General features: G+C 60.1%; 1 protein-coding gene across 1 annotated transcript; it reads left to right on the forward strand.

The window, feature by feature from the left end:
- Positions 1 to 48: 48 nt before the first annotated feature.
- COX19 (cytochrome c oxidase assembly factor COX19) lies at positions 49 to 9,717 on the forward strand. The gene is made up of 3 exons (XM_072943479.1): positions 49 to 188; positions 1,219 to 1,334; positions 5,496 to 9,717. The coding sequence occupies exons 1-3, from the start codon at positions 107 to 109 to the stop codon at positions 5,574 to 5,576; spliced, it is 279 nt and encodes a 92-aa protein (XP_072799580.1). The 5' UTR covers positions 49 to 106; the 3' UTR covers positions 5,577 to 9,717.
- The last annotated feature ends 3,253 nt before the right edge of the window (positions 9,718 to 12,970 follow it).

Raw genomic sequence — 12,970 nt, forward strand, 5'->3', positions numbered from 1 at the left:
GCCCGGCGCTCGATGTGCTCGGCGCCCCCGCGGGGCCTGCTCGGCGCTCGGCAGGCCGCCCTGCGTACGGCGCGCGGCGCGCTGGGAGCCTCCGGGCGCTGCCATCATGTCGACGGCCATGAACTTCGGGTCCAAGAGCTTCCAGCCGCGGCCCCCGGACAAGGGCAGCTTCCCGCTGGATCACTTCGGTGAGCGCGGGCGGTCGGGGCTCCCCGGCCGGACCCGCACTGCCCTGGGCCGGCCCCGGGCCGCCCGCCGCGGCCCGAGGGTGGGAGCCGGACCGGCCGGGTCCCCCGGGACCAGGGAGGCGACGCGGAGCCCCGCTTCCGGGGTCGCCGTCTGCCCGGCGGCGGTCGCAGCGCAGCAGCCGCTGTTCCGTCCTGAGCCGCTTCGCCGGGGCGAAGCCGCAGGTGGTCAGGCGGGGCCCCAGGCGGCTCGTCGCGCGTTCTCGGGCAGAACCGGAAAACCTCCCGGTCGCCGCATGTTAGCGGCCAGAACTTAGGTTTTCAGGCTCAACGTTGAGGTGACCCTCCGGAGACTAAGGCTTCGAAAATAGGTTTATAGATCATTACCATTATTTTGAATGGAGGTGCTGAGGACTGAACCCAGGACCTCGCTCTGCCGCTGAGCGACGCCCTCCCCCGGATTCTAGGTGATTTTTGTTTGCCAACATTTCACTCTGAAGTTTTCCAAGCACAGCAAAATTGAAGGGATCCTACGGTGAGCTCCCCGCGCCCACCACCGGGGTTCTACCCTTTTCCCGCAGCTCATGTTCCACGTCGTACGTTCGTTTTCCCAGGGTCCGTTTTCCCAGGGTCGTTTCCCGCATGTTTCCGAGGGAAACCAGTTTTGAAGGAAGAGCAGTGCAGGCAGTAGGGCTGCTGGGTGAGCGGGCCATGCTTTCACTTTTAAGAAGGATACTTTTCCACACTGAAGAAGGAAAAAAGATGTACATTAAGTGCAGATTAAGATTTTATTCCCAATTTTATAAGTGTAATTGTAGTTATTTGGTAATCATTTGTTCTTGCCTTTTCAGATTTTTCTGATCTGAAGCTAATATCCTATCGTGAGCTTTGGGTTACTGAAAAGAAATCGATATAACGTGTGAATAACTATCTCCAGTGTCAATCTGTGTAGTAATAATTCTGTTTTCCACTTGGTAATAAAATTTTGATTTTTAAAATAAAAAAATAAAAGGACACTTTTTTTTCGTTTCAGGTGAATGTAAAAGCTTTAAAGAGAAATTCATGAAGTGTCTGCGTGACAATAATTTTGAAAATGCTTTGTGCAGAAATGAGTCAAAAGAATATTTAGAATGCAGGATGGAGAGGCAAGTACCTGGGAACAGATACGACTTCTCCCCCGCCCCACGTCTCCCACCAAAACGTTTGTGTTGAGAGAAAAACGTGAGGCCTCCTTCAGGCCTCGGGTTTAGCGTGTGTGCTTCAGAACTGCAGGACTGCCCGCCCAAGAGTGAGGCTTATCAGATTAAGTTATACGGAAAGTTCTTCAGTAACCATGGGAACCTTTCCTCCACTGGTGGCTTTGTAGACGTTTGCATTCCTCAGAATATTTTCTTTCCAACTTTGGGTGCTGTTGACATGTCATTCAGGTTTCAGAATCTACATCATGAAAACACTGAGTCAAAAGATTGAAGGCTGTGGGTGCGCAGGGTACCTCTTTCGCGTTCTGAGAGCATGAAGGTGTGTGGTCTGTTTTGTTCCATGTAGGCCCCGAGCCTTTTGCAGTATGATGAGGGGGGAGCAATAGTCCTATAAGAAACGATGAAAGATGAGGGGTTCTCCCTGTCCTAAACAGAATTCACCGGCGCTCACGTTGAAAGAAAACAAACGCTCTAACTGATCCATCAAGAGTTTACTTAAAATAAGAACTACTGTAAACTTTAATGGGGAAGGCGTGAGACATATAATTACGGCGTGGAGTGGGAACTTTTCTTTCTGCCTTTTGAGCCCTTCGTCAGCTCACTAAGTCAGAGGCCTTGTCATAAATCAGTCCACTTGGAGCCCCGTTCTCAGTTTTCCACAACAAACTCAGACGTTCCCCTCCAGGCAAACTCTCTTGTGCTTTGCAGGCCCCAGGTGTTGAGGGCCGTCTGGACATTTGGGGCTTTGAGGGTGATGGTCTTCTTGGCAGCACAGCCCTCCGGGGACACCCCTGTGCTACCTTCTGAGTCTGCCTTCAGGCCCACTGGGGCGTAGGTCTGACAAGGGGCTGGCCTCAGGCCGGCTCTTGAGTCTTCAAGCAGCACTTCAGTGGGGTCCATGTGTTTCCATCACTGTCTTTTAAGTTGCTGCATCTTTGAAACACCGGAGCCCAGTGAGTTTCTTCTGGGTGCTGCCACGCCTTGAGGCAGAGTTTGGAGCCGGTCTCTGCCCCGTGCGAGGATGTGAGCTGTCGCCTGCCTCCCGGAAGCTCGGGCTAGTCGTCCCTGTGCCAGCGTGGTGCCCAGCAGCTCCTGTGTCAGGTTGCTCTGGAGAGGTTGGCTGGTTGGGTGTCCAGAGAGGCTTATGGCTGGTCTGATGGCAGCTGCCAGGTGGGACCAGTGGAAAAGCCCTCTCTTTGCTCTCCTTTTGCCCCTGGTGGTGGGCTGCCCGGGCCTGCATGTGGTGGTGCCGGGATCTGCACAGCCCTTGGGGGCCAGCGTGCCTGGGGCCTGCTGGGGACCCGTGGTGCAGGTGGCTTGTGGACTCCCCAGTCCAGGGGCGTCGCTGGTGGTCAGGCGACGTTTGGCTGAATGCACGGGTGTGTGTGTTTCTGACTTGGTCAGTTATTTTGACCAGAGCTTTTCAGTTTTCTCCTAGTGGAATTCCTCAAACATGCAAAAACAGAGGGTAGTCTGGACCTCTGGAACCATCACCCAGGTTCAGTATGAAGATTTTGCATGTTTACTTCCCCACCGCCTTCTTGAAAACCTCTTTTCTTTTCCTTTTTTCCATTTTTTGCTGAAATCCCAGACCTTGTTTCACCCCTACTTACTTCACATACATCTTTTTAAAAACCAGACCATAGGAGAGTTTCTAAGTTGCCTCATGAGGACTTGTAGGTGTGGGTTTAGAAGTGGGTCACCTGTTCTCTTGGCAAAAGCTGTGAAAGTTGGGATTACTCTGTTGGTGGGGGTACAGCAAGTACACGGTGATACGCCTTCTGAAGCCTGGTTCCCGCGCTGTGGGGTGGGCGTCGGGGGCTACTCACCCGCTCCCTGGTGTGTGGGGCGCCAGAGGGTGGAGCAGCCGGCCCCTGGGACGCCCGAGGCACCCCCACCCCCGGAGAGGCCAGTGAACACTGAAGTTGGGGCGGGCCGGCCGGCCCCCTGGAGGCCCCGGGCAGGCTTGCTTCCAGGCCTTCTCCAGCTCCTGGAGGCGCGTGTCCACCGTCCTCACTGCCAGCGGCACTGCGTCTGTCTGTCCTGTCCTGCTCTTCCCGTCTCCTCTCTGACTCCGACTTGAGGGTTCCTGGGACTGGGCTGGGTCCCCCCTGGTAACCCAAGGGCTCTCGTGTCAGAATCGGCAGCTTAGCCTCCTGAGGTCATGCTCACGGGTTCCGGGGCGTAGGGTGTCCTCGGGGGGTCGTTCTGCAGACCCTGGTGAAGCCTGAGCGGTCAGTCCTAAGGACTGTGGGCCGGCTGTGCTGTCGCCAGGACATGGGGAAATGTATCATCGTTTGCCCGATTTGGGTTTAAGGAGTGTCTTGTGTTCCACCACTATAGGGTTACTGTATTCGCTACCAGGTTAAATTGTGCTGCCTGGGGTTTGTGGCTCTGGGGACATTTTCCTAAGGGATAGTGACAGGCCTCTGGGTTTGTGGGCGTGGCCAGGCTGGAGTAGGCTGGGGGTGGTGGTGGGGCACTGGACCTCGGAGCCGTCCAGGAGCCCTCACCACCCCCCCTTCTCTGCCAGGCCATGGACACTGGCTTCTGGTCTTCTGTTGACTTTTCACCGGCCAGCACAGCAAGTTCAGAGGCCACACGATGAGCGGGGTTGCCAGGGGCCCCCCTGCTGTGGCAGTGGCTCTGCCATCTCGAGTTTCTGGGGCCTCTGCACCCCGCCCTGGGCCCCTTTCCAGGCTGGGCTCGCCCCCTTCCCGTGGAACTGCTGAGTTTCCAGATGTGAGAAGACTCTCTGTCTTTCAGCTGACGTGCAGCTGGGGTGTGGGGCTTCGCATTGGTGGGGTTCTGTGTTGCTGGTGTCCTTTCCCTGCTGCTGGTGGGCGGGGACGTGTGTCTGCCCCGCCTGTGACAGTGTCTTGCTGCAGCTGACACTGCATGCTGGAGGCATTGACACTTGTGAGCTGCCTGAGCCTCCTGGGTGCAGAGACCAGGGCCAGAGGGCCGTGTCGGGGCGGGCAGGGCTGCTAGCCACTCTACCTAACAGGCACTGGCCGCAGGGAGCCACAGCGAGGCCTGCCCATCGGCTGGGGGACGTGGTCACATACTTACGCAGTCTGGCTTGCCAGTAGATTTCTTGAGTGGATTCTCCAGCTTTTTGTAAAGGAAATTGTCGAGCACACAGAAGAGTAAGGAGAGCAGTGTGGTGACCCCCTTGCGCTCAGTCCCAGTGTCGACAGCTGCCAGCGTTCCCCCATCTCTGATCCCTCCCTCCTCACTTCTCATCTCTGCTGCTGAAGTCTTTGAGAGCAAATCCCAAAACATTCTAGCTGTTCAAAGCGGTTGCCTTCAGTTTCTTTCTGGGGACGGCTGCTAGGAAACTCGGGCGGTCTGGGTGACAGATCATCTCCCAGAGCTGTCTTACGTTTCTTTGGACTCAGGGCAGCCCGCATTTGACCCCTGAAGACCTGCAGGCACGATGGTCGTCTGACCAGGTGCCTCGCCGGCTTGCCTGGGTGAACTCGGGGCATGAGTGAGGTGGGACCCGCACAGCTGGGTGCGGGCTCGGGATGGGCAGTTCCTGTTAAGCCCCCGGCTGCTGGTCATGCCAGGCTTCCCTGATGGCACCCCACCAGGACCTGTGCTTCTGCCCCGAAGAAGCTCAGCAGGCCTCTGAAAGTGGGTCTCAGCCCACCCCCAGCCCCCACCCCAAACCAAGCCAAGCCGAGCCCAGGCTGTTTGCCCTGGAGTGTGCGGGACAGGAGGCCCCCCAGTCCCCACCCCAAACAAAACCAAGCCAAGCCCAGGCTGCTTCCCCTGGAGTGTGCGGGACAGGAGGCAGCTGTGCTGTCCCTTCCGCGGCCCACTTCACACGGACCTGGGCCACGTGGGGGCGACCACAGCCCTGCTCTACCCGGCTCCTAGGGGCTCGCCCACCCTGTGCGTGCCCACCCTCCGTCAGCGGTGGTCCCCCGAACCCAGAGGCACGGACCCCAGCTGGGAGGAGGAGGGCCGCAGAAGGGCTCTGAGTCCCACGTGCTGGGAGGTTTGGGGGCCGTCCTCTTGGCTGTGTCGACTCCACTCTGTGTGGCTGGGGCTCCTCCTTTGCCTCCTGGCCACCTTGACAGCTCTCGCTTTCCCTCTTAGGCAGCTGATGGCACAGGAACCCCTGGAGAAGCTGGGATTTGGAGACTTGATAGATGGAAAATCAGAGACAAAGACTGAACCCTGAGGGGAAGAAGCCTGCGGGGCCACTGTGGTGCCCGACCGCCCACCTGTAGGTACTGTGGCTCAGGAGGGGCTGGGGGTGCCTATGAGATACCGCCCCGATCAGAACAGACACCCCTCCCTGGGGGGTTGCACCCCGTGGCTGGGGAAACAGCTGGTCTGCTGAAGCTCCCCAAAGTGCTTGGAAAACTATCGTCTCTTTTGGAGTCCCAAGTCCCCCCAAGAGTGTGGGTTTTATTTTTAAATATGGGTGTGTGACAGAGCCCCTGGGGAGGTGGAGACTCTGGGTGACATCTGACAGCAACACCTGGACGGATGCTGGCTTCACGTTCCCGTGCTCTGCGTGCCTTCTCAGTACCGGCGTGCTAAATGTCCACGGAGCTCAGCCTGTTACGTAGACACTTTGTGGGGAAGTCGTTCCCTAGAAAACGGTTTCCCCTTTGTCATCATAAGTACACATGCCCTTCCGTCCTGCCTCCCTCCTTCCTTCCTTCCTTCCCTCCCCAAAATAGAGGATGAGCTTGGAAGTGGGAAGTGCCTGGCTTTTGACACATCTGACTTCTTGTTTTTCTGGTAACCTGAACACCATGTATCTTTCTAATCTAGGGTTATTCTCTGATTTATATCAGGCCATATTTGTAAAAGTAGACGTTTAATATCAAGAGCTCATTTGCTGAAACTGAAAACCAGGGTGTCTCCGTTTATCAATCGATTTGCACAAGCGGCCTCCTGTTCTTTTACTCAGAAAAAGCCCCACATCCCCAGCCAGCGGCTCTTTCCGGGGACCCTGCCTGGAGCTTCTGTCGGAAGAAACCCCTCCGGTGTCCAGACCCTGCACTGGCGTTTCTGGGGTGACTTGTGTGGGTCCAACCACCGCGGGGCGCTGTGTGCACAAGGCTTGGGCCTGCTTGCCCTCGGACCTGCCCTCTGGGCTTCCTCCCCTGGCCCCCTAGTCAGCTGGCTTTTGTCCTGGAGTGGCCAGTGGGAGGTGGTGACCGGAGGAGCCAGGTGTGCCCCCCGCTGGGACAGCCAGCCCTGACCCCCGCTTCAGCCCAGTGACAGGCCTGGGCTGGAGGTGGCCGTGCTCTGCTCCTCGGCTGGTCCAGTTCTCTGTGTAGACGTCCTCTCCTCTCTCAGTCCTGCACTGGTGGTCAGTCCCTCGGTCAGACCCATGCTGACAGTCCCTCCAAGGCTGGTTCCGTCTCCACCTCCTCAGGGCTGTGGGGTGGGAACTCCAAGTCCAGGGGCATCGCGTGGTAGAGCGAGGAGGAGCTAAGTGACACCCGCGTGTCTGAGCAAAAGAAACTCAGGAAGGAGAACCAGGAACCCGTGAGGGTGGGCACTGTCGGGGCAGGTGGCACAGGGCGACACCTCTCTGAGTGCCTCTTGGTGTCGTCGTGACTCTGAACCACTTTCTTGTTTTACGTGCTCAGAAAATAAGCCAGGATGTGGGATACCCCCTTGGAACAGCCGCGGTGTGCGTCACCGACGGGGCTGGGGAGACGGGGCTCGGGAAAGTATACTTTGACTAAAGCCAGGGACAGGAAGACAGTTCCGTAGTCTGGTTGGCACATTGTTTCTCCCGTGCACAGTGGTTCTGAAGCTGTGACTCCTAAGATGAAAACACGGAGCTCTTTTGTGGGCGCTGATGGCCGGATGTAGTGAGCAACTGCTTCTCAGATGTCTGTAATGGTAGCCGGTGGAGGCACAGACACTGTGTGTGCATGTGCGCTCGCAGGCATGCATGAACGCCCTGTGCTGTGGGCGCTGAGGGGCCGAGGCAGTGACACCCAGCGGCACCGGGTGGCCGGATCCTGGATCTGAGGCCGCCGTCCAACCAGAGGAACAGGGATCCTTGAAGAAATGGCTGAGGCCAGGCCCAGGGCCAAGAAAGTCCTGAGGACCCTGGACCCTCTTGTGTCAGAAAGTGAGGAATTGCTGAAAAAACGAAGGGGTTTGTTGAATGAACACGTCATGGAGCTCCCAGTGGTCAAATCGGGGACAATTTGAGCAAGAAAGTAAATGACTGGTGGGCTGTAGCCGTCGGAATAAATTACTGTCCGCGAGTCCATGCTGATGGAGGTCGTGCCCTGGGTAAACGCCTCCGCGGGGGAAGGGGTGGCGCCTCCCAGCCCGGCTAGCCAGACGGGCCCACGGGAACAGAAGGCGCGAACGTGGTGGCGGCGGGTCCTGAGACGGGTGGGCGGCGCACTGGTCGGAGGGCGCCCCACGAGGTGCGTCGCTGAGACTTGTCTGTGTGGGCGCCCGCCCCATCCGGTGCCCTGAGAAGCACAGCCTCACTTCTGGGGTTTTCCCCACAAAAGTGCACAACCTCAGTCTGATGAGGAAACACAGGCAGACCCAGCCCAAGGATTGCTCTGCAGAGGGAGACTTTCCCTTCTCAGAAGTGCCGGGTCCTGGAGGACAGTCCGAGGAGCTGTCCCCAGCCCAGTGTCCAGAGCTGTGAGACTGACCGCGCCGAGCGTCCCTGGTGGTCGGCGAGGCCGCAGGACCTGCAGGTTGGTCCCAGTGCGTTGTGCTCTCTGCTCACAGGAGATGTCGTCTGGGGGAGGGGCCAGAACAGCTCTGGCCTGTTTTTGCAGCTTTTCAGAAGTCAAATTATTTCACAGTGAAATGTTAAAAAAATACTTTGTATTAAGCTCTCTGTAGCTGAACTTTGTACATACACGACTGGGTGAACTCTCATTTTGAAAACCACACTCATGACTCTCAGAGGGAGAAGGCAGGCGCGACGGTGTCGGCGTCAGGAGGGGACGCGGAGGAGCCCGAAGCTGGAGGCGGGGACAGTGGGCTCTGGACAGAGGAGAGCCTCCCGGCACTGCCTGCCGTTCTCTGGGTCTGAGTTGCTACAAGTGTGAGGCTGCGGGCCCCCGACATCCTGGCTGGCCCTGCCCTGTCCTGCCTCGGCTCCTGCGAGGTGTTCTGGCTGCTTGTCGTCTGTCACGCCGAGACTGCGTTTTCCTCCTGTAGACACTTGTCACGGCGAGCCAGCGGCCTGACTAGAAGGCGCCCAGAGACAACCTCCAGGACGTTTCCCAAGCATCGTCCTTAGGCAGGAGGTGGGGGGGCAGTGCAGCCGCCGAGGTCAGACCTCGGCGCTCAGCGCCTTCCTGGGGGGTGAGGCCGGCGGAGCCCCCCTTGGCCTGGCTCACTGCAGCCCCGGGCCGTGTGGCCCTCCCCTCTGCTGCCGTGGCCCTCCCCGGTTCTGCCGACTCTGTATCTGTTTAGAAGGACGGGGTCTGTTTTGTTTTTTCGGAGCGCTCAGGTTCCTCCCCACCATGAAGGTTCCTCAGTTCCTGCTGCTGCACTGACGGGTCGCCGCAGACTCGGCGCCCTAAACAGCACGTTTCTGCTGCAGCCCAGAGGCCCAATCCAGATGCGCCCGGGGGCTGGTTCCCTCCGGAGGCTCTGGGAGGCCCGCCTCTGCCTTCCCGGGCTCCGAGAGGTGCCGCGTTCCCTGGCCGTGGCTGTCCACCACGATGAGCCGAGGCGTGGTTTCCTCTCTCTTCCCCGCATCCCCTCTCTGACCCGGGTCCTCCCATCTCCCTCCTGTGAGGACCTCGTGATGACACTGGGCGGCGGGATGGTCCAGGGTCATCTCCCACCTCAAGGTCCTTGACCCAACCACTTCTCCAAAGTCCCGTTGGCCACGTCAGGCCCTGGATTCACGGGCTTTGGGACCAGGATGCGGGCACTTGGGGCCATTCTTCTGCCGACAGCAGCCCTGGACAGTGACTGGGGGGCATGTGAGCCCGGTGCTGGGTCCCTGCATGGCCGGGTGATAAGCAGCTGGCACCGGCTCTCAGACAGCCGTGTGTCTGTCCTGATCATCTGCAGCAACCGGCCATGGGGTAGGTATCCTCAGGACTGAAGTCCATGTTTTTCTGAATCTGGCATTTGCTTTGCTGTTCCTTCTGGTGGACGACAGACTCAGAAGTCAGGGCCAGATTGCACATGGGTGCAGACCCCCATTCCTGTGCGGGGTCTGGGTGCCCCGGCTGGTGAGCGTGGTCCGGGCACGGCAGCAGGTGTCGAGGACGCCTGACCTGGCAGTTCCTTCATGACTGTTTTATAACAGGTGTGTATCATTTTTATAGAAACAATAAAATCACTCGTTTTAAAGAGCTCCTTGTGCTTAGTTGTACTTTTCTGTCACCTATAAATTAAGTGCCTGTGGCTGTAATTTTATACGGCCTGGTTTTCCTGGTAAGACTGTGCCGGTTGACGTGTTGGGTCCACAGAGCGCGGAGGGCTGGCTGAGGCAGGCCAGCCGCCACCTGCGTGGACGCCATCGGCTCTTTGAGGGAGGGGCCCTGTCGGTCCCGGTGGGAGGTCAGTGACCCTGTGCCGCTTCCTGCTGGCCTGTACAGGAAAGGACGGGCTCCTGTCTCTGGTGTCTTTCCACCTGCCCGGTGCTTGAAATCAGTCTTCCAGTGAAAGTAGGTATTTAATTACCACAGGAGGCATTAAAGAACTTTCTGCTAAGCTAGGGGACAAGTGAGTCTGTCATAACTCTGTGAGTGAAGTCTCTCCTGGGGGGATGGAATCACCTCACAGCTGCGCTGTGCAGTGAGGGACCCCCGCCCAGGGAGCAGGGGCCTGGCCCGAGCAGGTGCTGATCGAGCGGCCAGGCTCCCTTAGACTCGCCCTCCGGCTCGTTGCCTGGAAGGACAGGACCCGCCAGCCCGCGTTCAGAAGCGCCGCATGGCTGTATCCGCTGTGCTCTGTGGGTGCCCCGAGGTTGGAAAGCCCAGTGCCACCGTTGTGCAGGGTTAGGTGGGCGCCCAGGAAGGTGGGGCCAATTCTGGACCCTCGGGATCTGAACTCGTGTCTGCAGCCGGTGCCCCTGGCTGGGACTAGGGCGGGATCAGCATCCAGAGAGACCTGGTGCACAGCAGACATGGACACCAGGACCACCGAACGGCAGCAGAGGGCCTGGCTTGGCAGGGAGAGACGGGGCACAGGGAGGGGCAGAGCCGGGCTCCCCTGCACCTCCCGCTGTGTCCTGGGACAGTCCTGACTGGCCTGCGGGCAGCTCACGTGCCGTCCCTGTTCACAGACGAGGAGTCAGGCACCATATGTGTCTGGCCCAGGGCCTGGCTGTGCGCCCTCAGGAACGACCGGGGTCCCGGGCCTGCTCACAGCCTGCGCTGGCCTCATCCACGTCCCCCTCCGTCAGCTCTGCTCCACCTGCTCCCTGGGCCAGAGGGGATCCCCACCTCGTAGTGTGGAGAAGGTGGGTCCTGGGTGGGAGGGGAGCCTGCAAGCCCCACTGGGTGCTGGACGGGCTTGGAGCTCAGAGGCCGAGCGAGACACCAGATGTGGCCACTTCTCTGTCAGCAGAGCAGCCATCTCCACAGCTGGCCTCGTGACCAGGTGGAGCTGGCTCTCCTCCTGGAGGGGCCCGGGGCACGAACTCCTGGTGGGTTGTCTGTAACCACACTGACTGGCCTCCAGCCTCGGCTCTGGGAGCGCAGCCCCTCCAGAACTGTCGCCAGGGCTTCCAAGCCCCGCCCGGGCTGGGTCGGGTTTGGAGCAGGGGAACCACGCCTGGCAGCGGGAGTGCACCAGGCCGACTCCTCTCGGCACCACCAGCTCCCGCACATGCATGTAGGCGGTTCCTTGGGCCTGGGGGTGCCGCGTCCCCTGGCGCCTGCCTTTGCCCTTCTCCCCCAGTCCCTTCCTTCTCCTGGTGACACCCAGCTCCTCCAGGCCTGGCCTCAGTGTCCCCCTGCCGTGGGGCTGTGGGCGCCCTGTGATGTCAGGCAGTTGAATTTGGAGGCTCAGCCCCTATTGCCCAGCCCTGTGGCTGCAGCCTGAAGATGCAGACTGGCCTCGGTGTGCCCTCGACTGTCCAGGGAAACAAAGTGTCTCTGAAATAAGCCCTGGCCGCCTGTTTTCTTCACATTTTCCTGTTTTCTCCCTAAACTTGGAAGGCAGCAAGCAGAATCCTGCCCCTGGGAGCTGCCGGGAGGTGCTGGAAGGTGTGGGTTTATTGCTGAGCCCTGGGGGGTGGGGCTGCAGGGGGCAGGGGTGGGAGAGCCCGTGGTTCCTGGGTCTCTCCTGAGCCCCGCCCGCTTCCTCTCTGGTCTGGACAAGCACCTCTTGCCCCAGCAGCACAGGTGGGCCCTCGACCCCTGCTCCAGGAAGACCCACAGCTGCTCAGACCCTGGGTCTGACTTTACAAAGGGCCTCAGACCCTCAGGGGTGACTTTCCCCTCTCACCCCCTTCCGCTCAACTCTCCTCCTGATCTGGTTCTGGTCAGCGCCTGAGTCCACGCAGGGACCTCTGGCCTCGTGGGTCAGGGATTTCGGGCTCTAATAACGCCGGCTGGAGCAGCTGAGCCGCTGGGGCTGCGCTGTCTGTCTTCCTGCCCGAGACCCGAGGCCTGTCCACCTGGAGTAGGTGTCCCCAACTGCCCCAGGTTCAGGGGGGACATAGGTCCACCCCATCCCCCAAAGGTGAGTGTGCGGACTGTGTCCACAGGCTTGCAAATGGCCACGGAGGGAAGTTCCTGGCGGGGTGGGTCTCGGGCGACAGGTGCTCGTCCAGACCGGAGAGAAAGCGGGGCTGGAGGGAGACTCAGGAACCACAGCCCCCTCCCCCCGGGGCTCAGCAGCAAACCCACACCTTCCAGCACCTTCCGGCAGCTCCCACCAGTGGGGCTGCTCGCCACCTTCGGTTTCGGATTGACAAGCCCCGCTGCTCTCACGCAGCAGCAGACACGTGAGCACAGGGGCGTCCGGTGTTTCTGAACGCGAAAGCGAGGCAGATCCCTCTGGCCCTGGGGACGGAGCGGCCCCGTGGCGGAGGCCCCGGGGGCTCCGTCCGCACAGCGAGCACCCGGCGGGCAGGCGGTCCCCGGGTGGGGAGGGTCTCCAAGCATCTGGGCGCCGGGGGCGGAGCCTTCTGAGGGTGCTGGGCGGGGTTACGAGATTGCGGGTGGGGCTGGTGCCGCGGGATTAGGAAAGCCAGGGGCGGGGCGGGGCGGCGCTGAGGGGCGGGGCTGGCGGAAGGGCGGGGTGTGCGTGGTGCCGGGGGCGGGGCGGGGGCGGGGCAGCAACCGCTCCGGGAAGCCGGCTCTCCTCCCCCTTCCCGCCGTGGACCGCGGTGTCATGAGGGACAGACGGTGGTGGCGTGGCGGCCCCTGCCGCATGGCGGCGGCACTGGAGCACCTGAGGAGGGTCGCCTGTTGGGGGGTTTCCCTCGGGGCACCAAAGGGCACAGTGTGTGTGCAGCGGCCTCCACACTCGCAAATTAAAGATAGGACCGGGGCTGTGTGTCCCTCAGGTCCCAGATCGTCCTGACAAAACTGCCAGGCTGGGAGAGGGGCCCCTGGGGGAGCGGGGAGCCCCAGCTGAGGCTCATCCACACCC

Source organism: Vicugna pacos, chromosome 18, assembly GCF_048564905.1.
Source record: "Vicugna pacos chromosome 18, VicPac4, whole genome shotgun sequence".
NCBI lineage: Eukaryota > Metazoa > Chordata > Mammalia > Artiodactyla > Camelidae > Vicugna > Vicugna pacos.

What these genes read in the sequence shown, in the direction of transcription:
- COX19 (XM_072943479.1), top strand. Translation starts at nt 107, where the DNA reads ATGTCGACGGCCATGAACTTCGGGTCCAAGAGCTTCCAGCCGCGGCCC. An exon ending in CTTCCCGCTGGATCACTTCG is followed by an intron (nt 189 to 1,218) that starts GTGAGCGCGGGC and finishes TTTTCGTTTCAG; the next exon opens with GTGAATGTAAAAGCTTTAAA. An exon ending in AATGCAGGATGGAGAGGCAA is followed by an intron (nt 1,335 to 5,495) that starts GTACCTGGGAAC and finishes CCTCTTAGGCAG; the next exon opens with CTGATGGCACAGGAACCCCT.